The sequence below is a fragment of the Eriocheir sinensis genome, chromosome 39 (assembly GCF_024679095.1).
Source record: "Eriocheir sinensis breed Jianghai 21 chromosome 39, ASM2467909v1, whole genome shotgun sequence".
Lineage (NCBI taxonomy): Eukaryota > Metazoa > Arthropoda > Malacostraca > Decapoda > Varunidae > Eriocheir > Eriocheir sinensis.
Genome location: NC_066547.1, coordinates 4075439 through 4098173, shown reverse-complemented (window position 1 = coordinate 4098173; position 22735 = coordinate 4075439). Strand labels below are relative to the sequence as shown.

The following is a 22735-nucleotide window of genomic DNA, read 5'->3' as shown; positions in this document are numbered from 1 at the left end:
AGGGATAAATCGCCTCCCTGGCCCGGCCGCCCACCGAGATGCCGAGGGACGCCCGCAGGATGCCGGCGGGGTGACAGCACGACAACCACGCCTCGTTAGCACGGTCCCCGCGGCGCCCCTGGAATGGGACTGTGAGCCATCGTTAATGTCCTTTGAATTACGTCACTGATTTGTGTTCTTTGTCTGGACTCATTTGCTGCAATGCCATTACGCTTCTAGAAAGGAAATAAATCTCTCGTTAAGTGTAAATGTGACCAAACTGGTTCCCACATTCCATTGAAGTGACAAGGAAAAAGAGGCAGAGTAGCCGCGGGGACGGCACCAAAGGATCGGGACGTGCAATCGCCTGAGCGTGACGCCAGTTGGTTGAACGACCTTCGCTGTGTCCGTATCGTGCAATGAGCCCTGAACCTGACTTTGGCTTTGGCCTGCAGTATTAATATATTACTATATAGATAGGATCGAAAGTTTTCATGAATAGTTGTATTGTGGTGTCATCTGTGCAACAAAAAGTAACACTTCAGATGTAGAACCAAGCACAGGTGATGATGATTTGATTGTGAACATTCAGTGCAGTCATTCAGATGCTGTTCAAAGGCTAGTAGTAGAGTTAGTGATCTTTGTCGATTAATTAATGATGATTCTTTTTATTTCCTGATGTGCATAGAGAATTATATTTAACGAAACACCCAACTGATACTTTGGTTCACATCTCACCTATTGTGAGACCAACGTTGTGAGGTTTTTCTTATCTTTTACTGTGTCCGTGGCTTCCTCCTTAGCCGCGAAAATGTATGCGTTATATTATTTTTTATTCACATTTGGTAATCGTTTGGACTGTATCACAATTTTGAGGATCCGTTGAACCAAGTTTACCTCTCCACCACTTTTTGTTCCTCCTCGTCGCCAAAATCCCTTCCGGGGTCCGCCTCTAATACGTGTCCGCAAGCAGTCACTGTCTGCTGCTTCCTCCTCCAGCGTCGAGTCCTCGAGTCCTTCACGGTTCCACACCAATGCATTCCTCAGTCCCATCCTCCCATGCCTTCTCCCGCGCCACGCTGCACGCTACGAGCTGCAGCGGAGGGAGAAAACAGGATGAAAAGAGCCACCGCTGCAGTAAACCTTGACCTGAGCCCTCCGCATCCCCTCGCCCGCCACCAGCACCCAAGCAAGACCTGGCTTACGTGAGGGTCGCAGCTCTAATGACTGAGATCCTGCGACTGGTTGACGAACTGGTACATTTTGATACTCAGGCAAGCAGTTAGAGTAATTTCCTAGCCAAGGCCACTGCGTACCTACATTTTTTCCCTTCTCTCGCATTCGTCTCTGCATTAATTCCTTGGGACACCTTGGAGAGTTAATTAAGAATGTGTCGTAATTCGTTCTCATTATCGTGTATTCCGAGTCATTAAACCTTACGTAACGTTTCGTAATAGAAGTGCAGTATTTTGTTTCTTCTTTTATGGCGGTACAGAGGTTGGTCTTTGTGTCTCCCTGGATTTTATGGTCTCTTCGAATGGTGGCGTGAAATTTTGCCCTCACCACAGGACGCCGGGGTCACAACTGTCCTGACCGACCCATTGTCCTTCCGAGTTAACGAGTTCCAAATGAGACACGAAAATACGCTGCTCTAACTTGACTTTTTTTGTAGTCCGTGAATGATGGAAGGGACGGCTGACTTTTTTTTTCAGTTAGACACTCTATTTACGTGTCCTATAACATTCATCTCTATTAATATCACCTTTCCCCAGTCTCAAATAAAAGTCGGTGTTGTTCCTCTCGTTATTGTCGTTGCTATAGTTGTGTTGGATGCAGTGTCGATATTATGCATGCCTTCTTCTTTCTTTACGTAACCTATAGATATAATGTATTTCTTCTCCTTACGTAATCTATAGATATGCATTTCTTCTCCTCCCTTTACGTAACCATTAACATATATCTTTTTATTCTTCCCCACAGACAAAGAGGTGACGATCACGAGCGTCCGCATCATATGTAACAGCAATGATATCGTCGTCTCCATCGAAACCAACGCCGCCTTCAATGGCATGATCTATCCGAAGGGGCTCTCCAAGAACTCCTCGTGCATGTCCGAGTTCAGGGAGCAGAACAGTCCTGTGCTGTACAAGTTGCCGCTCAAATCGTGCAGCACCATGAGCTCGGAGATGGTAAGTGAATGACCCGTCTACTCTCACTTCTCTTACCTGTTTGACATTCTATGCGTCTTTCGTTTTCTTCTTCCCTTCTCTTCCGCGGGCTTGAAAATGTTGAGTTGGTGATTTTCCTTTGTTGGTTCTCCTCATTTTTCCTCCTTCCTGTTTGACATTCTATGCGTCTTTCGTTTTCTTCTTCCTTCTCTTCGTGAGCTTGAAAATGTTGAGTTGGTGATTTTCCTTTGTTGGTTCTCCTCATTTTTCCTCCTTCCTGTTTGACATTCTATGCATCTTTCGTTTTCTTCTTCCCTTCTCTTCCGTGGGCTTGAAAATTTTGAGTTGGCGATCTTCCTTTTGTTCGTCCTTCTCACTTTTCCTCTTACCGGTTTAACCTTTTATGCATCTTTCGTTTTCTTCTTTCTTCTCTTCCGTGAGCTTGAAAATGTTGAGTTGGCGATCTTCCTTTTGTTCGTCCTTCTCACTTTTCCTCCTTCCTGTTTGACATTCTTCGTTTTCCTTACGTTTTCTTTCCTTCGGTTTCCTTCTTCATGAGTTCGAAAATGTTACGTCTTTGATTCCTCCCTATGTGATGCTCTTCTCGTCCCTACCTTCTCCGATCCATGTAACTTCCTTTTCTGTTTGTTTCTTCCTTTCCTCATGAGTTCGGAAAGAGTGAGTGTTTTGATGCCTCCCCCCCTCCCTTGCTTCTCCTCGTCCTCCTCCTCCTCCTCCTCCTCCCATCCCTTGCATGTTCGATTTTCTCCCTCTTACGTCACTGTCATTGTTATACTTTTGTTGGACTCATATTGATATTACAGATAGATAGATAGAGAGAGAGAGAGAGAGAGAGAGAGAGAGAGAGAGAGAGAGAGAGAGAGAGAGAGAGAGAGAGAGAATGGATTGAATAACTCAGCGTGAAGGTTATGGTTGGTATCAGATCCCCAAACTCGTTACCGTACTGCTCACATTCCCCTTTCACTGACATCATCTGATAACGCAATCCTCTGAAGCTTCCTGAATGGCCGATGGGACAACAAACGGATAGCCAAGTAGTCATGAAATCGGGAAGCGAACGTCGGGAATTCCTGCATGGGCGTCGGACAAACAAATGCGCATGCACACCCAAACACACTCAGACATGACATAACGTTTGCATTCTCCCTGTGGCTGTTCTTTCCTCTATGTCCCAAGGTAACGGAGGTGACTCGAGATCTATTGAGGTGCGAATCAACAGAGGCAAGGAAGGAGAGGGAAAGAGGATGGAGAGCCACGGCAATACACCACGTTCGGGCTGTCATAACACTCGCTCGCCCGCTTCCTCGTCGGGAGTTCTTTGTAGGAGACCCGGACAATGCAGTACAAGGGAGGGAGTGACGGGTTTTCTCGCCCTTTTCTTTGACTCCGAGGATATCAACCTTCTAGACCCCTCCTCCGTCAGGACGTCTGGGCAAGGGCAGGTCATTGTATAGTTTTTATGGCTCCGGTCCAAAGGGTAAACTCCGTGATGCCTCTCCCGAAGGTTCACAAGTTCAGCTTTCATGAATCTGGCAGACGCTTGAAAGAAACTAAAAATCTTCCTTATTTTGCATGTGAAAGCGCAGTGGTCAGTGACAACGCCATCTGCCGTCGGAGCAAGGACCTGTAAATCAAACACGTCAGATGTAAAACTAAAATCTGAAATGCAAATTATGAAAAGGAAATAAAAATAGTAAGAAAAAAATTGCATCAGTGGTTTGCAAGCCCCGTCAAGAGGCTGAGAGTCATTACACCGAGAAAAGTATGGAAAAAGATTTCAGAGGAGCGTTTTTTAACTCTTAACTTCAACAAGTGTGTGAAAACATAAACACTTTGCCTTTATTTTCTGTACTGATTGTGTGTGTGTGTGTGTGTGTGTGTGTGTGTGTGTGTGTGTGTGTTGAGCGTGTGTCTGTGTGCTGTCTGCAAATGTTCAGCGTATTGTAAATATTTGAATGCCAAAGTTAAACAACTGTAATCATATATAACGTTGAATGGCGGCCTTGGTTTTGTTGTTTGGCTAGATTGAATTACTCATTGTATCCCACCGACTAGCTCACAGGCTGACTGGATACATATTCTTATTATACAGCCACGGATACACAAAAACTAATACATAAACCAAAGAAATAAACGTAGATAGGCATTCAAAATTAACTTCCCTACGCTGTATCATTATTATTATCTCTATTGTTATTTTCATCATCATCCAAATAATAACAGTAGTAGTAGTAGTAGTAGTAGTAGTAGGAGGAGGAGGAGGAGTAGGAGGAGCTCTGGCTGTCGTATCATCCTCACGTTTGCTCACCACCGTGTCCCTCCCCCTCCCCACCACCAGGAGGACGGCATCGAGTACTTCAACACCGTGGTGGTTCAGCCTCACCGGAAGCTGGTCACCAATCAGGGCCGCGGCTACCACATCCGCTGCAAGTACCAGACGCAGGAGAAGACGGTCACCAACGCCTTCAACGTCAGGTACTTCATCTTCACCGGCAGCACACTAGACGCTGCCGACACCTTGATGAGAAGCGTTACTTGCATGGTCTCAAAACAAACAAACAAACAAACAAGTATATATACACACACACACACACACACACACACACACATACACACTCATACTTTTTTTTACACCTTTCTGCATGTATATATCATTTTTGGATTTACTTTTGCTGTGAAGTTAGTTATATCTTATCGGCTGAGGTTGGAGACTCACTGCCCATTTTTTATCAGGGAAAACTACTGATGCATAACGAGAACTAAATATCATAGACTCGTTCTTACTGTATATAATAAAAAGTAACCAAGCAATAATATCAAATCAGACTAATATGAGCAATAAAAACAGACCTTATTAACATATATGCCTTATTACAATTTGCAAGTATTTTTTTTTCCAAACTAAGAACTCTTACTGTGCATTCTCTCTGTTAGGGATATTAAGTTAATGTGTATTGTTCTCTAGCTAATAACCTTCCGTAGCGGCACTGTAGAGTCGCTGTAGTGTGCGTGGTATTGTAGTGTGGCCGACTAATCTTAGTAACAATAACCCTGCCTGACCTGCCTGTGTGTGTGACCTGCTGGAACCTGCTCCTGACGCCCCCACACTACCTCACCTCCCCCCCTCCCACCACAGCTCCTTCAGACACCCCTGCCCCTCACCACCTTGTACTCCACCATTCCCTCTCAGCACTTCTAGACTGCTCTCTCTCGGCACTCACTACCACCATGTCACCCCTCACAGCATTCACCACCTATGCACTCCCCTCACCGCCTCTCGTCACCCTGCATTTGTAAATATATACATACAAATACCTCCTCCCTTCGCGACCCGCCTCTGAGTACATTCAAGAGGAGAGGCGATCAAGGAGCTGGTTCTTGCACCCTTTGTAGTATTTTAGCCGCCTGTCGCCTGTTGTGTTGTAGCAAGTATCCCCTTCCCGTAACCCTTGCCTGAGTAGTATGTGCAATGCTTTGTAAACTAACCATGTTGTTTTGCTCCTATTGCGAAGTGACACCATGCATTATCGAAATACTAATTATTACTCCTCGTATTAACGTTTCGTATGCACTATTTTAACACTATTTTAACCTTTCACGCCTCATTAGAGTATTTTGGAAAGTTACTAAAAATGAGATCTTATTGTTTGTCGCTCCTTGATTATATTTCATGGAAGCCCCGACGACCTTCAGACGACTAAGATCGATTGTGTTCATAATCCTTAAGGGCGTTGCTGAGCCCTTAGTTCACGTGTATTGCTGTACTTATTTACTGCATGATTAACATATTTACTCGCGGCCACCTCTTAGTTGTTCTCGCATTTCACTCCTTTCGTCATTAATCGGCACTTTTCTAATCCTATTATTTCTACTCTGTCCCTTTATTAACCATGAACTGTGCCAGTATACCGTGTGTTGCCGAGTGGCCAGTAGCTGCCACACCTCACGAAAGTTGTCATTTATTTGCTTTTGCTTTTGAAAATTTCTAGTATGGCAATGACACAGGTTTTAAAATACATTCGCATTGTTAATGGCACTCTTATTGAAATGAGTCAAAAAGCAAAATATTTAACACAACTAACCTGAGCATCTTGATCTAATCCTAACCATTGTGCCATCAAGCGTGTCATGTTATAGTTTATTGTTAAAACTTCGGGATCATTACTTTGGTGTCACTAGTGAGGCCATGCATCTCAGTTTGTTCAGCACGTGACAGTCATGCACTGGGAGGCTCACAGAGTGACTAACCACTGCCACGGCTGCTTGGCGCGGGTGTGTTACTAAGACAGTAATGTTTTGTCACAGCGGAGACTTCGTTACGGACGCAGAATGGAAGGCACCAAACGGGTCCAGGTGAGTGACGGTGCATTGGTTACCTGAGGCGATGGGGCCTCCCTTCCTACCCTGTCCTCCATTCCTCCCCCACTCAAGGACCGAACTGTTCCCATCTTGTACAGAAAATTTAGAAAAATACATCCGTGCTGTACAAGGCTCAGTTTAGTTAGAAAATCGTATATGGTATTTTCTTAATGTAAAATTAGTTATGTTGTAAGACCAGCTAGCTGAGCTGAGAAAGATTAGAAAGACTGTACAAGCAGAGAAAATTTGCCAAAAAAGAAAGTTTGCAGTAAGCCTGAGGAAAGACAAAGTCACCTACTGGAAGTATTTTTAAAGGCAAGAGATTACTTTATAAGTAAGGTAAGTGTCGTGGATGTTGAAGCTTTCTGCTGAACACGGGTGGCCATAAACCCAAACAACACTTCGGTTAGACGCCACTAACCAACACTCATCCAGGCGTCACGCTGCTGCCCGCCCATAAAGGGATATGCTGATTAACAGATAAAATATTGATGACGTCTCTCAGACTACATAATTTTGTTGGATTTATCCTATATGGTAATACTGTGATTTGTTTCTGCAATTTAGTTTACCCAAATATTTTTGAATGTTGAATGTTGTGCACGTGAGGTGGAAGGTCGAGGGTGCTCGGGGAGAGACAAACAGTGGAGTGGAAGTGTCCACCTTTCACACAATATTCAGAAACGCTGCTCTTTGTACATACTGACGGGAACGGGACGCAGGCTGGTTCCTTCTGGCAGACACGTTGCACTGAGTAAAGTACACACACTGCTGTAATAAAACTTGGACCTTCGTGAGCCAGGCTGCGTCCCCTCGCCATAAAGCTGTATAAAGTGCGGCGCCTCCTTAGTTTTACTGCACACTGCATTCTTGGGTCTGGTGTTCCCTGTGTAAGGTTTGTTTCTAGAGGGATGTTTCACTTTTATCTGTTCATTCAATTCTCATTCTGCCTGAAGCCTGCCAGGATAGACTGGTTTCTGTCAGTTCAGTTCACCCTAGCAGGTAATTCCTTTTGCAGCATTCTGAGCGAAGCCTTTAGTATGAATAGCAATTGCACTCCTTTTCTATCTCAGTTACTCGCTTGGTACTTTTCGTCAGCAATTCTTACCTTCACTCGAACCCACCACCCTCTCACTTCCCCCCTCCACTACAGCTTCATCGGCACTACCCCGCTGACAGCCACGGCGCCCATGCCCGGCTGCTACATGCGGATCTTCGCCGGCACTCCCGATGACAAGCAGGTGGCCGAGAACGTGCGCATCGGCGACCCGCTCACCATGTCCATCTCCCTTGACGACCAGGAGATCTACGGCATGAAGGTGACGGACTGCCTCGTGCGGGACGGCCTCGGCTGGGGCGAACAGATGCTCATCAACGGTGACGGGTGAGGCTTTAGTCATTGCAGTTGTAGCAGTAGTAGTAGTGGTGGTTGTAGGAGTGCTATTTTTTGTTGCGTAGGTAAGGAAAGGATAAATCTATATGTAAGTAAAATTATAAAGTATATCGAGGTCCTAGTAAACGCAATAAGACATAAAGAGTAAGCAATACGAGTAGATTCAGGATAAGAAATTACTTTAAACTTCACGTTCCTACTTCACACTGTACAGAACCCGCATCTCCTGTGCAGCACAAAACACACTCTAGAATCTAGATGGATAAATAAAAACTCAGATAAACGGATCCGCCTAACCCTTCCTTCCCATCCTAGGTGTCCCGTCGACTATGAAATCTTCGGCGCCCTCGAGTACTCTCCCTCCAAGACGTCCGCGACTGTCCGCTTCCAGGCGCACAAGTTCCCCTACACCTCGTCCGTCTACTACCAGTGCAACGTAAAGCTCTGCATCAAGAACGCTGGCGGCTGTGACGACGTGGTGAGTGCCTCTTGGAGTTTGCTCTTCGTCTCATTTATAGCTTATTTTCATTGTCTTCGTATGTACGTGTTTTGCTTAGTTTTCGAATATATTTGCTTTACCTCCTTCTGCTTCATTCATGCGATGTACATTTTCTATTGGAAGTATATTTTCTTTCATTAGGCTCTTATTCTACACCTCGTCTCTTTTGTAACTTTTTTTTTGTCTCCTTATGCTCGTGTTTTGCTTAATTTGTGAGGGTATTTGCTTTATTCCCTTCTGCTTCATTCATGTGATATATTTTCCTTTTCTAAGTATATTTTCTCTCTCATTTGTTTCATTCTATACGTCAAAGTTTCTGCCCGAAGGAAAGACGCCAGCAGCATCCCTCAGTAATATCAGAGATTCTCATTTACTGCTTCTCTCCCTCTTTCCTCCTCCCACCGCCATCTTGCACGTCATTACCCTCCTCCTCCCCCGCCAGCCGCCCGTGTGTGTGGAGGGAGAGAACGTCCTGCGTCGCCGCCGCCGCAGGGACGTGTCTGAAGTGGACGGAAACGGCAACTTGGACGAGGTGGAGGCCGAGGTCGACGAGAACTTGACCATCGAGGTGTTCACTGGCCTCTACGTGAACGAGGACGAGGAGGTAACGCCCTGAGAGCACTTGCACATTGTTTAGTTGTAGACAAGAGTTCGGTTGTTTTCACTTATTATTCACGAACTGCAGCACTTAATTTAGCTTTATTAACCTGCAAAGATTATTAATTCAACTGTTTTTATTCATGTTGTTGTATATTAGTCTGTTATTATATGATGATACATTAATTCACTTCGCACACTCACATAAACACACGCACAGTCAGTCAGACCGAGCAAGAATTAATTGTGATCTGGTTGTATATGTACTGACAACGCATAGACCAATTATATATAAACCACTGCTCGAACACACACACACACACACACACACACTGAGCTGTACACTAACCGCTCCTTCTCATAGCTGCCGGATCCCGAGGGAGCATCGGACACACTGTCGCCGATCAAGGAGGAGGTGGAGGACGACCCCAACACCTTCTGCCTGTCGCCTAAGACCTTCGCCATTGGCATCGCCATCGCCGGCCTCATACTCATGATCGCCGTCATAGCATCAATTCTTATTCTCATCTCGCGACGGCGCAGAAGAAAGGAAGACTCCACCACGGGCTCCTCCATCTACTCCAGCCCGTATACTAACACCGCCTACAGCCACTCATCTTAGACGCCGGCTGCCCGTCCCCACACTTATGTAGCTTTATTCATACACTCGTAACTTGTTCAGCACAGATTTTTAGGCAGAATCCCATACACTGACGTTCTCGGTGAGGTTCCTGGGATTCTGACTCGAAATTCAAACGTCCCGCCATGCGATGTGAAACAGATTCGTCGTGTTCGAGACCGACTCGAAGCGCATCCCGTTCCCCGCGGCGCCTCGCCCGAGCCTCAGTCTCCCTGTGTGGACGCGGCGGCTTGGCGGCGACCTTTACACTCCTGGTCAACGGTAGGACGTAGGACATGTTTAGGTGAGTGAGCTATGAACTGGCTGGCTAGTAAATGTGCCGTTAAGAGTTTGGCAGGAACTACGAATGTGTGCTTGTTCTATAGGAGTAATGTAATAGTAGAGCAGAGTATATAATCAGGTGGTTATCCCATCTCCCCGTCATCGTTCACTCGTCTCCGTCCAATTATTGATGAATGCCACTTTGTATTAGGTTTTCTAGAGAACAGAGTTTCGCCAACGCAAGAACCGTTCGAAAAATGTAAGGATTGCACAAGAAAGTCGTTGGGGTATGATTAATGGTGCTGGTTGCTATGCATCGATGTAATAGGCGACAGGTATGATGGCAATACTCCTGTGACAAAGAATTTACTCGTTCCATACTACTTAAGATAGAAAGCATGATGACAGGAAGGCGTCTGGCCAGGAGCAAGGGTTTGGACGCTGGAGATAGCGCTTCGTCACACGCATCGGCGGGTTTGCAGTCCTCGAGGGGTGAACAAGTTTTATTTTTCCCCTAAAGATAATTGGATCAGTTAGATTTTTTAGGAAGCTCGTATTTTTTTTCAATCAGTTAGGTTAACATGCCAAAAAATTTATTATGTAGATGTAATGTTATCTTTTAGGAAAAAACATGAAGGACATGCTTTTTATATTACATAGGTATGGGTTCCATACTCTTAAGGTGGTTATTAGGACTAAAAGTCAGTCCTCTCATAGGAGCGTAAATAAAGAGAAAATAGTGTGCCCGATTAACATAATCAGCTTTACTGATAAAAGTTTAATGCTGTCCTCTTCCTAGTGAGATCTTCCACACTAGATATCCACGCTAACCAGTGCATTGCATAAGGAATATCTTATCTTGCTACTAACAGGTTGTGAACATGGTGTTGGAGGAGCTGGTGGAAACTGATCCATAATCTCAAAGTAAATAACCTCCGAAAAATGCTTAACTTTATTTTTCCACATCAGACCCTGTGCTTGACACAAGCCAATTCAAATATGGTTTTCAAAACCACAATATTTATAAATAAATTATCATCACTGATATTAATATAATATACTCAGAAACATTAGGTGCAATTGGTATCTTTTGAGATGCATATATTTTTATAAACTAAATTTCTTTAAATATATTTTGAGGTTATGGGGTTCACATACAGCCTCCTGCCTCCTCTTCATGTGTCTTATCAAATTCCGTCCATAATATTTAATCTACACCAGGTCAGTCCATTCCGAGATGACTCTGGTGGACCTAATATCTAGGGACTCTAGGCTGTAAGAATACTGCGGCAGACGTGACTTATGATGCAATATAAGCCGGTGATTTAGAGTAAATATTTTTTACAAGCTTTTGTATTTTGTAGTTTTTGTTAAGTAATAAACTAAGGCTGATTTCAGGTGATTCATGGTGGTGATTTACTATTTCTTATAATTATAAGAGGCTGGAATGTTCAGTGTGCTTCAAAAGTTGTTACCATCATTATTTTTGTGTTTATGATGAAAAAGTGAGATGAATTATTTGTCACTAGCAAAAATACTTGACCCAGGATACAGACACTGTGACCAAGTCCACAAAAATACTGACGATAGCTTTAGAGTCGGTCTGCAAATGAGTTGAAATGTAGCTGACAGACTTACTTTTTATTTAAGACTAAGTATTTTGTAGGTAGTCGTCTCTGCAGATTTTCTATTCATTGTCTTAAGTGAGGTGATTCATTATTATTCAAATTTCATATCATTTAAATGTTATACATCATGAAAAGTTCAACTTCATGAATATTGGAGTTCTTTTATTTCCACAACAGAGCTGTGCTGCTTCATCATAATGTCTGTATCCCTACTATAGTGTAGCTATAGCTTAGTGCCATAAGCCCAGTATGCTTATTTTCTATAGGTAATGCATTTTTCCTCTCTACTAAATCATGTGAAAAGTGAAAATAGAAGCAATTGATGGGAGAGTCATTGTCTGAAAGGTAACCAGCCACCACTTTACACAAAGGAAAGATTAGGATTTGTTCAAAATCTTTTTAACTGAATTTAATGGAATTCTGTTGACAATCTTAATTGGCCTCCCTAAAAAGGAAACTATGAAAAAAACATGTAAGGATTGCAGGAGAGCCAATCAGGATAGGATAGTAAAATGTTACTAGAAAGTGTTAATACCTGCAAGGAATATTCTAGTGCTCATAATTAGAGGGAGGGAGGGAGGGTTATTGTCATTATTGGGGGTTAGCGGGTATTTGATGTCATTATAAATAGCCTTTTTTTTTTAAGAATGAGTTTCACAATTCTTTTAGACTAATGCAACATACATATAACACTGATGCTATTAACTTATGACTCACAGCCCCACCAGGCAGCTATACATACCTAGTTTTAAGTTTTCACTAAGTTAATCTTTTGTTCGAAACACACGTTATACAGGGAATGAGACGCTGGTTTACAGGTGCATTGTCGCTTTTCTTATGTACAGTCTCAAGGGATAACACCGGGCCTCTCCTTCTATCCACAATGCACCTCTAAATCTTCGTCTTGTATAATACAGTGTGTGAACCATTGCCAAATAAGCATGAGCATTGTGTATTAGGTTTAACATACATGATAATTATTTTCTGTTGTTGATATGCTCAGAATCTGCTACGTAGTGATGAGGGAGCCCACTAATTTTTTTTTTATACGTATTTCTTTGATCATGTAAAATTTTGAATGGATTAAAAGAGGGGGGTTAGTTTTGAGAATCTCTATACAGTTAAGGCTTACCAAATCCATCATGGTGTTTTTTTATAATAAATTGTATCGGAACTTCCATTAGCGAGGCTCACCTTGAAGCAGGCAGGCATGTGCTACAGACGGGCAGTGCGAGACTCTTAGACATGCATTGCCGTCTCCATCATGTGCATACTTAAAATTCCCTTGGACCACTTATACTCTCCACTCCTGGGCACAACTGTCACTTTTATTTTGAACCCATCAAGTGCACTGCCAGGTACTAGAAAAACGATGAAGAAAGCAATCCGCACATATGATAAAGATGTAATTCAGCATGACATTAAGATGCACTACCATGGCATTGCACTCTCTTGGGTAATTATTATTTTTATTTTTGCTATTATAATTTGCGTTTTGTTACCGAGTCGGCACCTCTCCAGGCTTATCTGTGCAGGGTGTGGCGGAGTAAACATACATGCTCAAGGCAAGACATTGTTCGTGTGCCCAGTTGAGTCGATATTCATGTGTGCTAAGCGGGTTGGTGAAGGGTCAGTAGTTGCTCTATCGGGGACACCAAAAATAAACGACTATCAATTTGTGCACTCTTTTTATAACCTACACGTTCTAATGCACCTGTAGTGTGTGTTGGGGAGCAAACAGATTATCTGTATGTTCCTCTAGCTTAATTCTATACCAGTGGCTTCCTGTATGCACACTTGAAATGCCCAGAATAATGTTGTATGGCAACTGAATTCTCTGTACTATACATTAAACCTGATACATATAAGTGCATGAGAAAAATTGTTGGGAAATCATGTATCAGAACAGTACTATGAAAATGCCCTCATCTGTGACCTTGTCAGAACAAATTACCTTGATCCTAAATAAGATGCAATAATCAAACAGTTTATCCAGAATTATTTGCACATTTGTGATCATAGAGTAATCCGTATGTGGACTTCTATGCGACTTGGGGTCTAAGCATTTTGTCTTGATGTCTTGCAGGGCGTCACACTCACCAATATTTCCACTGCTTCGAGGGACAGGCTTTACCTACCTACTGGATGTGACCAGGTAGTTGCTCAGCAGGTTGTACCAGGTAGGGCTGTTATTGTTTCCTATTTATTTGATTATATATAAGCAGCTGAATGCTGTGTATTTACATTTTCATGACATGGTTGTGTAGCTTGGCACACTTTTTTTTCTTATGGTAAACACTAAATACAATATGTTATGATGGGTTTGTGGTTGACAAAGAATTACATGAATACCCTGTAGGTCTGTAGGTGGTTTTGGGTCGATGTGGTGTGACTGTACATTATGTGACACCTTTACATTGTAATATATTTCTGGCCTGAGCATCCATCTGCCAATTTCATGTTCATCAGTGTGAATAAACACATTTTACCATTGCATATACATATGATAATGCTGTTGATCGCTTCATGAGGTGATGAGAGTTGTGCAGTATACCAAAGCTCTCTTCCAAGAGAGTGCATCCCTGCCTGCTGTTGTTGTGTTAGCCAATTTACTCCAAACAAATGTGTTTGCAACAAAATAAATTACATGTAGGTATTCATTGAAATTATGGTACTGACAAAGGTAGTATATAATGAAGCAGCCAAGTAAAAGTCAGCTAAGCTTATCAACCACACAGTGACATAGCTGAGGGTCAGTATATGGGGGACCCCATTAAAAGGCAATCTATCCCCATTGCTCATTGAAAATTATACAATTTTCCAATTAATATACTTTCTTTGTCCCAGAATTTTTATATAGGGATCCAAAGGTTGACCACCTTTTCTCTAAGGAGTTCTTGGCTCCTTTAGCCCCCCCACTGCTACACCACCATTTGTCTGCCACTGTCTTAGTCTGTGGCCAGTGGCAGTGTTCTCAGATCAAATCTTTGGTAACATGAACTCTTACTCTTTACTTAGATGCAGAAAATCTGGTAATACAATCTTCACTACTTTAGAACTAGAACCACACACACAAAATTAGAGAGAGAGAGAGAGAGAGAGAGAGAGAGAGAGAGAGAGAGAGAGAGAGAGAGAGAGAGAGAGAGAGAGAGAGAGAGAGAGAGAGAGAGAGAGAGAGAGAGAGAGAGAGAGAGAGAGAGAGAGAGAGAGAGAGAGAGAGAGAGAGAGAGCACAATATAAAATAATTTTCAATGTAATCAGATAATAATGCAGTCTGATTTCATGTGACTGTGTAATTAGATGTATACATAAAACTACATAAACAGGTAACACTTGGAAAGACGATGCACTTATTGGTAGACAATGTTAAAATGAAAACAATGTGGAAATAGATGCACATTTGTCACTAAAGCATGTACAGTATTGTAATGTTTTCCTTAAATTAATCAACACTGAGTTATAAGTTGCTCCTGTTTGCGAGGGTTCCACACTGATGACAGACAAACTCCATTCTTGTACGTCACACTGCCGTTGTCTTGCCCTGCTGGATTCTCTACGCCTCGTCCTCAGAGTCCTCAGAGTTAAGAAGAATAACCTTGTCTCTGGACTGCAAGTCTGTTATCACTTTCTGTTGGATGGTATAATTTTCTAAGATAGAATAGTTATTGCCATCAAGAATTTCATGCTCTGTCATCAAATTTTAAGTCACTTTGAAAGTATGTAAAAAACACATTGTAAATGCTTGCCGAGGAGAGTTACTCGTAGGTCAAACTTACTGATTTGACTCGGCAGTGGCTGTAGAACTCATTTATGTTTGTCAAAATCGATTAAACAGAAAGAAACTCCGAAATGCTTACACCACTTTTTTACATGTCATTGCCATTTACAAGATTTATTGAAATAAATCATCTCAGTGTATGAGTAACTGGAGAAGTGTAGTGTAGATAGTAACAGTAACAGCAGTAGTAGAAGTGGTGGTGGTGGTAGTAGAGGTAGTAGTAGGATAACGAGGACAGTCACTTTTCAAAAAACACCATTGTAGTTTGCTACGCAAAGTTTCCGACAGTGTACTGAGCCTAGGAAAAAAAAATGTTTTAAGAATATTTACAGTAGAACAACTTATAGTCTCGGGAAATCACTCGCCACAATTAGCACCAGCAGCTTGACTAACCGAAGGTTTTCCAGCAAAATTTCCAGCAGCATGTCACCAACTTTCAAATGTCTAGAAGATAAACGATGTGTTGCGGCCGGTGCGTTACTTTGACGGTGACTCGCTAAACTCTACGGACACAGCCAGCCACGTTAACATTACTCCACGCCTTCCATGTGGACATAGCAAACACCCCGCAGATTCATTTCCCCCAGAACAGATGAATCCTGCATCACTATATTAGTCATGTGTTAACAAGACGAGTAGTGAGGACGCTAATCATTATTCATATCATACAGAGCTTTTTCTCCTTTTCCTCGCAGCAAATTATTCCTCCTCCTTCCCCTGCTATACGTCTGGCCTTGCCTTTATTAGTTTCCATTACTTCTTGATTAATAACAGAATGAATATAAGCCAAAGAAACTACATGCTGCTTTAAAGGAGAATGCGTCATTTTGTTTTATGTTTCCACCCATAAATATTATCGCATTTTACCTACAATCTGGTTCAGGAGACTTCTCTGTATAGGGTGAAATGGTTAATATTCGTACCGATTCATTGAATACTGCAAATGGCAATAACATGTAAAACGTGTCATAAACATTACGAAGCTCTTATTCCCCTTTTATTCGTGTTCTTTTTCTTATTTTTGGTTTCACTGATTTTCAAGAAAACTACATGTGGTTTTTATAGTCACTGTTGAATCTAATGGTGTCGACCAAACTGTATCATAAGACGTGACCTCAGGCAAATATTATAAAAATACGTAGCACGAGCGCAAGTGAGATTGACAGGCACCTCCACGACAGCCAGAGAGGAATCCACCTAGACAGTGACAAACGCTGCTACGGCGCCAGAGGAAAACTTGGTTCCAATATATACTAATGACTGAGCGGCTGTCTTGTCACCCACACCACAAATACGTTATAGAGTTTGAACATTTGAGTCAATTATGAAATCGTAAGGCCAGTATTTCTTTGTAGTCATATATATATATATATATATATATATATATATATATATATATATATATATATATATATATATATATATATATATATATATATATATATATATATATATATATATATATATATATATATATATATATATATATATATATATATATATATATATATATATATATATATATATATTAGATTAGGTATTCGTATTTGCTTTCAGATACTTAACTCTTGTATCCGCCCCATCTCTGTTGTGAAAACATTAGCTTGTAGACAGAACCGTAAAGTATGAAAATGATAATACTAACACATCAAAAAGAGAGATCATAAAAATCTGCACATTGATCTGCGAGAAAGCAGCACATAGAGAAAGGAATGAGATAATGTCCCTGCAAATCGGTACACGTAATCAAATGAATAAGCTATTTCTGTTGAACTAAATTGGAGTCGCCTTACTGATTATGAGCAGAGACCTTTATTTGAAGAGGCAACGCCATACCTGTAAGTTTGTCCTACGGCGCCGTGAGGAGAGGCGCCTGTGAATGATCCATGCCACTGCCGCGATCACGGTGGAGATTGCCAGCGCCGCCGCCACGGCCAGGCCCACCAGCGTCCACCACTCGTGCTGAGTCAGGAAGTTGTTCTGGAAGTTCGTGTAAAAAACTTATTAACGAGTAAATTATATAAATCATAAATAACAGTATGCGAATATAATATTTAGTTTCCTTCATTGGCCATTTTGTCCATTGCGTTAGCTATCACGCTTCGTACTGCACACCGCAGCCCTCCTGAGGTGTGAACACTGAACATTTGGACAGGCTTTGCCAGGAGGCTAAAGCAGTGAGCAGCGTGAAATAGAACACGAAATATTCTTATAAAATATGAATTAATAAGTTGTAGGTTGCTCATCAGTTTGAAACACATTACAAAGGTATATCCAACCTGGCACCAGTCCGCTAATTGCCCACCTCGAAGATAAATCATCTATGACCTAATGAATACTTCAGGCTGCAGTGATTTACATTATTGCTGTAGTGAGTGTAGGTGCGAGACTCACCACCATGCTGCTGATGCCCTTGGTAGGCGGGGAGGAGAAGACGCTCTGGTCACCCCCGTCTGAGGCGCCGCCTTCCAAGCCGCCTGCCTTCTGGAGGTGGAAAGAGCCGAGGTTTTGTACATTTGAACTTGTCATTGTTCACTCGTTAAATTCAGTTACTCTAAGCAGATTTGAGAAGAAGCTTGATATTTATTTTGCACAAGAACTGCAAAAGAGATTATTTTTTTTTTCGTTTTTTATTTTACTGTTATATTGTAGCTTATTCAATGAAGTACCTGCAATGGAAAGCTATACACGTGCTTCTTAAAGGCACTCATGATGCTGCCTTACAACCAGACCTGCTCGAAGTAACTTAGCGTTATATTATAACCGAATTTAGTTTTTTTCCTTAATTTCACTACCTCTGTCTACTTATATTTTCCTTCTTAAAGTAGTGGCCAACAAACAAAGACACACACACACACAACATCTGTGATAAGCTTTTCCGTGCGGTTGTAAAATATTTCTGTATCTCAAATGGCAACATTCGCCGCACTTGTGCACCTGATATAACTCCCAAGAGACCACAGTCGGCTGATAGCTGGGTTCCCAGGCGCTCCTCAATCTATCTCACTCCTCAGTACTGCATAATCTCTCTCATTCTCGCCTTACTTCGTTGTTAAAGAGACAGGGATCGTTGCCCTGACACCAATGGATCACAAATTGGTTGAGCAACAGACAGCAAAGGATGGTGATTGACGGAGTTGCCTTAGAGTGGGCACTAGTCACTATAAAAAGAATAGTGGTGTCCTCAGGGCCCATTTATACGTCCATCTCTGTCCATAATTTGCAGCAATGACGTTGATGTCGGACTCAATAATCTCATTCCTAAATTTACTGACGACACGAAGATTGGCAATTCGGCGACTTCCTGAGTTGAGCACGTACGTTCTTGAGTTAAGCACGTATGTTCCTGAGTTGAGTACGTACGTTCTTGAGTTAAGCACGTACGTTCTTGAGTTGAGCACGTACGTTCCTGAGTTGAGTACGTACGTTCTTGAGTTGAGCACATACGTTCCTGAGTTGAGCACGTACGTTCTTGAGTTGAGCACGTACGTTCTTGAGTTGAGCACATACGTTCCTGAGTTGAGCACGTACGTTCTTGAGTTGAGCATGTACGTTCTTGAGTTGAGCACGTACGTTCTTGAGTTGAGCACGTACGTTCCTGAGTTAAGCTCGTACGTTCTTGAGTTGAGCACGTACGTTCTTGAGTTGAGCACGTACGTTCCTGAGTTAAGCTCGTACGTTCTTGAGTTGAGCACGTACGTTCTTGAGTTGAGCATGTACGTTCTTGAGTTGAGCACGTACGTTCTTCAGTTGAGCATGTACGTTCTCTCAGAACAATACAGACAAAGCCTCCAAGAAAGTTCGCATAAAATTTCATCTTGGCCTGATAGATGGGAGATAATGGAGATAATAGAACGATAGATAAATAGACAGATAGGTTGATAGTTAGATAGATAGATAGATAGATAGATGGATGGATACAGACAGACAAACAGATGGATGTATAAAGAGAGAGAGGGGGGAGGGGATGGTGTAGGTAAGGGTATCATAGGGGAAGCACCACCATGGAGTATGTGGGTGTGGCTGTGGGCTGGCGTGTGTAATGTGAGCGTGGAGGACAACGAACGCGGCGAGGAAGGCGTGCAGAGCGTGGTGTGTCATGAAGCGCCGTAAAGTCTTGGGGAAACGAATACCAACAATCAGTCCGTAATACCCTAACAATGCCTACCAAGCTGAGGTGCGGATTACAATATGCAGCATCATACCCCTTTGTGAATAGCTAGAAGTAAAGGGCTTAAATAGAAGGAAAACTCTTCGACAAGTTCTTTCTGGCAACCCAACGGCTCACATGCAGCCTACACCTGCCTTCCTCGACCCTTGAAACACCTGCGCACATAGATTAGTCACTGAGTATTTAAAACACCCCCATGGCCGACAGCAACACTTGTGCGAAAGGTATAAAATCGAAGGTGCTTTATATGCATATGCCTTAGAGTCTAGAAACACGCAAAACAAGCAATTTATAGTTAACTTTAGAAATTAGAAAGAACTGATAAGCTCTTACCTCTGTGGGCTGAGGCATCACGGTGGTCTGGACTTCCCCGGTTCCTTCCTCAGTGGGCTTCAGGGTGGGGTCAGTGGGTCTGATCACGATGGGCTGCTCAGTGCGAGGGGGTTCAGTAGTAGTGGTGGTAGTAGTGGTAGTCGTGGGGGCGGGAGTAGTAGTAGTAGTGGTCGTGGTGGTGGTCGTGGTGGTAGTTGGATTGGCTTCAGCTGTGACAGGGGGGGCAGCGGTAACGACTTTTGGAGGAGTATTTTCCACAACTATATGGGATGGTGGGGTCGCTTTGATGCTTCCTGAGTGGTCGTTGTCTGTCAGGTCACCGTCGCCACTCCCTTGACTACCCCCGTTAGGGATGCCCCAGCTGACCACCTCGGTTATACTGGTGCCACTCCGCCCATTGGCCCGAGTGAGCGCAAGGGGGGCAATTATCAGTAGGGGCACTCCGCAGATGATCAGTACGGCCACGGTAATAGAGAGGATGCGGCCCGTACTACTGCGGGCGCGTGCCTCGCCTGCCGTGCGAGTGGTGACGTAGCTCTGTCCGCCATCCTCCTCCTGCGGCAGACTCGAGTACGGCATGGAGCTCTCCCGAAGCATCTTGGTTGTGTGTATCGATGTTGTCACGCTCGATCACTTCCTCGTAAGTGAAATGGGGAATCGTAAAGCTCACCGCAATGCCAGTCTATGCAGCTCCTTCAATCCAGTTACATTTAGCTGTTGCTGCTTGATTTAGGATGGGGACAATGTCTTTACAAACAAAAGCTCTTACACCAAAACACACAGGAAGGAAACTGATATAGGAAACAGGCTCGCAGACTCTCTTGTCTATCCTGGCGCGGCTTGAGCCCTGACTGGCGACAGCACGGGCAGGTGATTGTGTGGAGACAACAACAGCGGCAGAGCGGACGTGAGGACCGGGCCGCCGGGGGGATCACTCGGCGCCTTTCAATGCTGAGGCAGTCATGTGATTCCTGCCACGCCTTACAGTGACACGATTGTCTCAAAATAAACACAGTTAGATAATGGGGCCGAAACTGGTGTCACATATTATGATAAATGTTCAATTTCAGAGAATTATTTTTTTCTATATAATTTTTGTTATAGAAGATACATTTCACTTTATGCACCAGAAGCCTTCCTCTTTTTTTGGATGGAGGATGCTGCGCGTTTAGTTGTAGGTTCGCAAGTATTTATCGAGGAGCCGCACACCTGAGGCTCGCACCTCACAGCTGTGGACTGAGGGAGTGTGTGAGCTGGCACGGCACCCCCAGCTCGTGGCGACGGATGGAGCAGCAAGGGGTGATAAGGGGATACCTTTCTTCCTGGCCTGAGAAACCAAATATTTCATGCTATAAAGGAAAATGAAACTATAAAGATGTAGTGATTTCAAAAATGTTATTCTTTCTCTTGAACCTGAGCTTGTTCCGCGTGCATTTGTAAGATGAAAGGCAGACCAAAGGAAAAAATAACTATAGACAATCAGTGTAGCGAATATACGGGAATAACGTCTTTCATAGTCAGTGACGGGTAACAATAGCTATCAGGGCTCAGAGGCAACGTGAGATAAACGAAGAGACGCACTGGACAGAAAAGAATTCCCGGGGATGATTACTACCAGCGAGAGGGTAATCCCGAGAACTGGAGAGAACTAATTTCATTTTTCTTATTAATGTTATAGATAGATGGGATAGTGACGCCCTGAGAAGAGGAGGAGAGAGAAGTTACTTAGAGTTGCATGTATGAGAATTAATGTGAATGGATTGAATGAAGAATGGATGAAAAGATGAAGATATAGAAACATTTGTGAGACAGGAAGACATTTTAGGAGTTGGTGAAACGTCTGAAAGGGTAGATAATAGAAGTGCTGATTAAAGTGGTTTGTGAGCTGAGTTAGGAGAGATACAAACAGGAACTGAGAGGGAAAAAGGAAGGATGTGCCATGCTGGATGATTTGGATCGAGGGTAGTTCGTGGATGATGGGTAAAATGGGTATTGTGAAATATGAGTGAATGTGTGAAGATGTGTGTGTGAGGATTCGAGAGGGGAGAGAAAAGGAAATTGAGAGGAACAGATTTTCGGAGGATATTGAAAGCTTTGGGAAAGAAAACTATAAAGAAACGTAAGTGTTATGGAATATGAATGCAAAAGTACGAAGTATTAGGAATGTGATTGGGAAGTGGGGTGTTTGTGGAGTGAAAGAGAATGAGCAACACTTTGTGGATGCCGAGAGGGATTACGTCACCTTGCAAGACATTAATCCACATATATACACATGGACAATGATAAACAGGTGGAGCTTGATAGATTATACAGCTGTGAATAAAAGGTTAGAGGAAGCTGTAGTAGATGCACAGGCTGTGAGAGGAATGTTTAATGGTTCTGACCAAATAGTTTACGCAAAATGAAGCAATGGTATTTGAAAGGGCAAGGTGATGTCGTAAACCCACACAGATTCAGTGGTGTGAGACCGGATTGAGAAAAGATAGGATGGATGGAGTGACTGATCAGAAGTAGTTAAGACTCGGTTTATGTGCGGGAGAATGAAGGGATGGGTGAGGGAGAGCAGTGAAGGGCAGGCAGATAATAGGTGCGCTAGAGAGTTATAGAAGGGAAATAAATAGAAGCATAATGGTTCATCTCTTTCCAATTTGGTAAATGAAACTACAATTGTGCGAAAATGCTGTCAACAACTTACACTGAAAAGGAGAGAATTTTGAAATGCCAATGACTTTCCCGCCATTCCTGCTGTCTAAGACAAATGAGCATCGTGTTGATGCGCCATACCCATGACGCATTAGACCACATGGCCCTAGCAGCCTCAAGATGTCACAAGCGCTCACCCGTGCTCTCTTTAATGAGTACAGCAGACAGCTGCTGCACACCTGCCGCCGTCGAGGCTCAGGAACAC

General features: G+C 43.0%; 2 protein-coding genes across 6 annotated transcripts in view; one reads left to right on the top strand and one right to left on the bottom strand.

Annotated features, from left to right (window-relative positions):
* LOC127008897 (cuticlin-4-like) overlaps positions 1 to 22735 on the top strand; it is a 129317-nt gene that overhangs the window by 96816 nt on the left and 9766 nt on the right. For 2 of the 5 annotated variants that reach the window (XM_050881374.1, XM_050881373.1), the window contains exons 4-10: positions 1960 to 2168; positions 4507 to 4643; positions 6474 to 6521; positions 7681 to 7911; positions 8236 to 8398; positions 8862 to 9023; positions 9381 to 13224. In XM_050881374.1, coding sequence (XP_050737331.1) covers positions 1960 to 2168; positions 4507 to 4643; positions 6474 to 6521; positions 7681 to 7911; positions 8236 to 8398; positions 8862 to 9023; positions 9381 to 9638 — 1208 coding nt within the window. In that variant the 3' untranslated portion in view covers positions 9639 to 13224. Of the gene's footprint in view, positions 1 to 1959; positions 2169 to 4506; positions 4644 to 6473; positions 6522 to 7680; positions 7912 to 8235; positions 8399 to 8861; positions 9024 to 9380; positions 13225 to 13631; positions 14701 to 22735 lie in introns of those variants that run through there. The other 3 variants (XR_007761415.1, XR_007761414.1, XM_050881375.1) reach the window with 3 other exon arrangements.
* Positions 13219 to 21089, bottom strand: LOC127008898 (uncharacterized protein DDB_G0290587-like). Its single transcript, XM_050881377.1, has 4 exons — positions 19828 to 21089; positions 17718 to 17807; positions 17160 to 17303; positions 13219 to 15173 (listed from the first exon to the last, which is right to left on the bottom strand). Exons 1-4 carry the CDS (start codon positions 20422 to 20424, stop codon positions 15099 to 15101), a joined length of 906 nt encoding a protein of 301 aa, XP_050737334.1. The 5' UTR covers positions 20425 to 21089; the 3' UTR covers positions 13219 to 15098.

What these genes read in the sequence shown, in the direction of transcription:
- LOC127008898 (XM_050881377.1), bottom strand. Translation starts at nt 20,424, where the DNA reads ATGCTTCGGGAGAGCTCCATGCCGTACTCGAGTCTGCCGCAGGAGGAG. An exon ending in TGATGCCTCAGCCCACAGAG is followed by an intron (nt 17,808 to 19,827) that starts GTAAGAGCTTAT and finishes TTCCACCTCCAG; the next exon opens with AAGGCAGGCGGCTTGGAAGG. An exon ending in AGGGCATCAGCAGCATGGTG is followed by an intron (nt 17,304 to 17,717) that starts GTGAGTCTCGCA and finishes ACGAACTTCCAG; the next exon opens with AACAACTTCCTGACTCAGCA.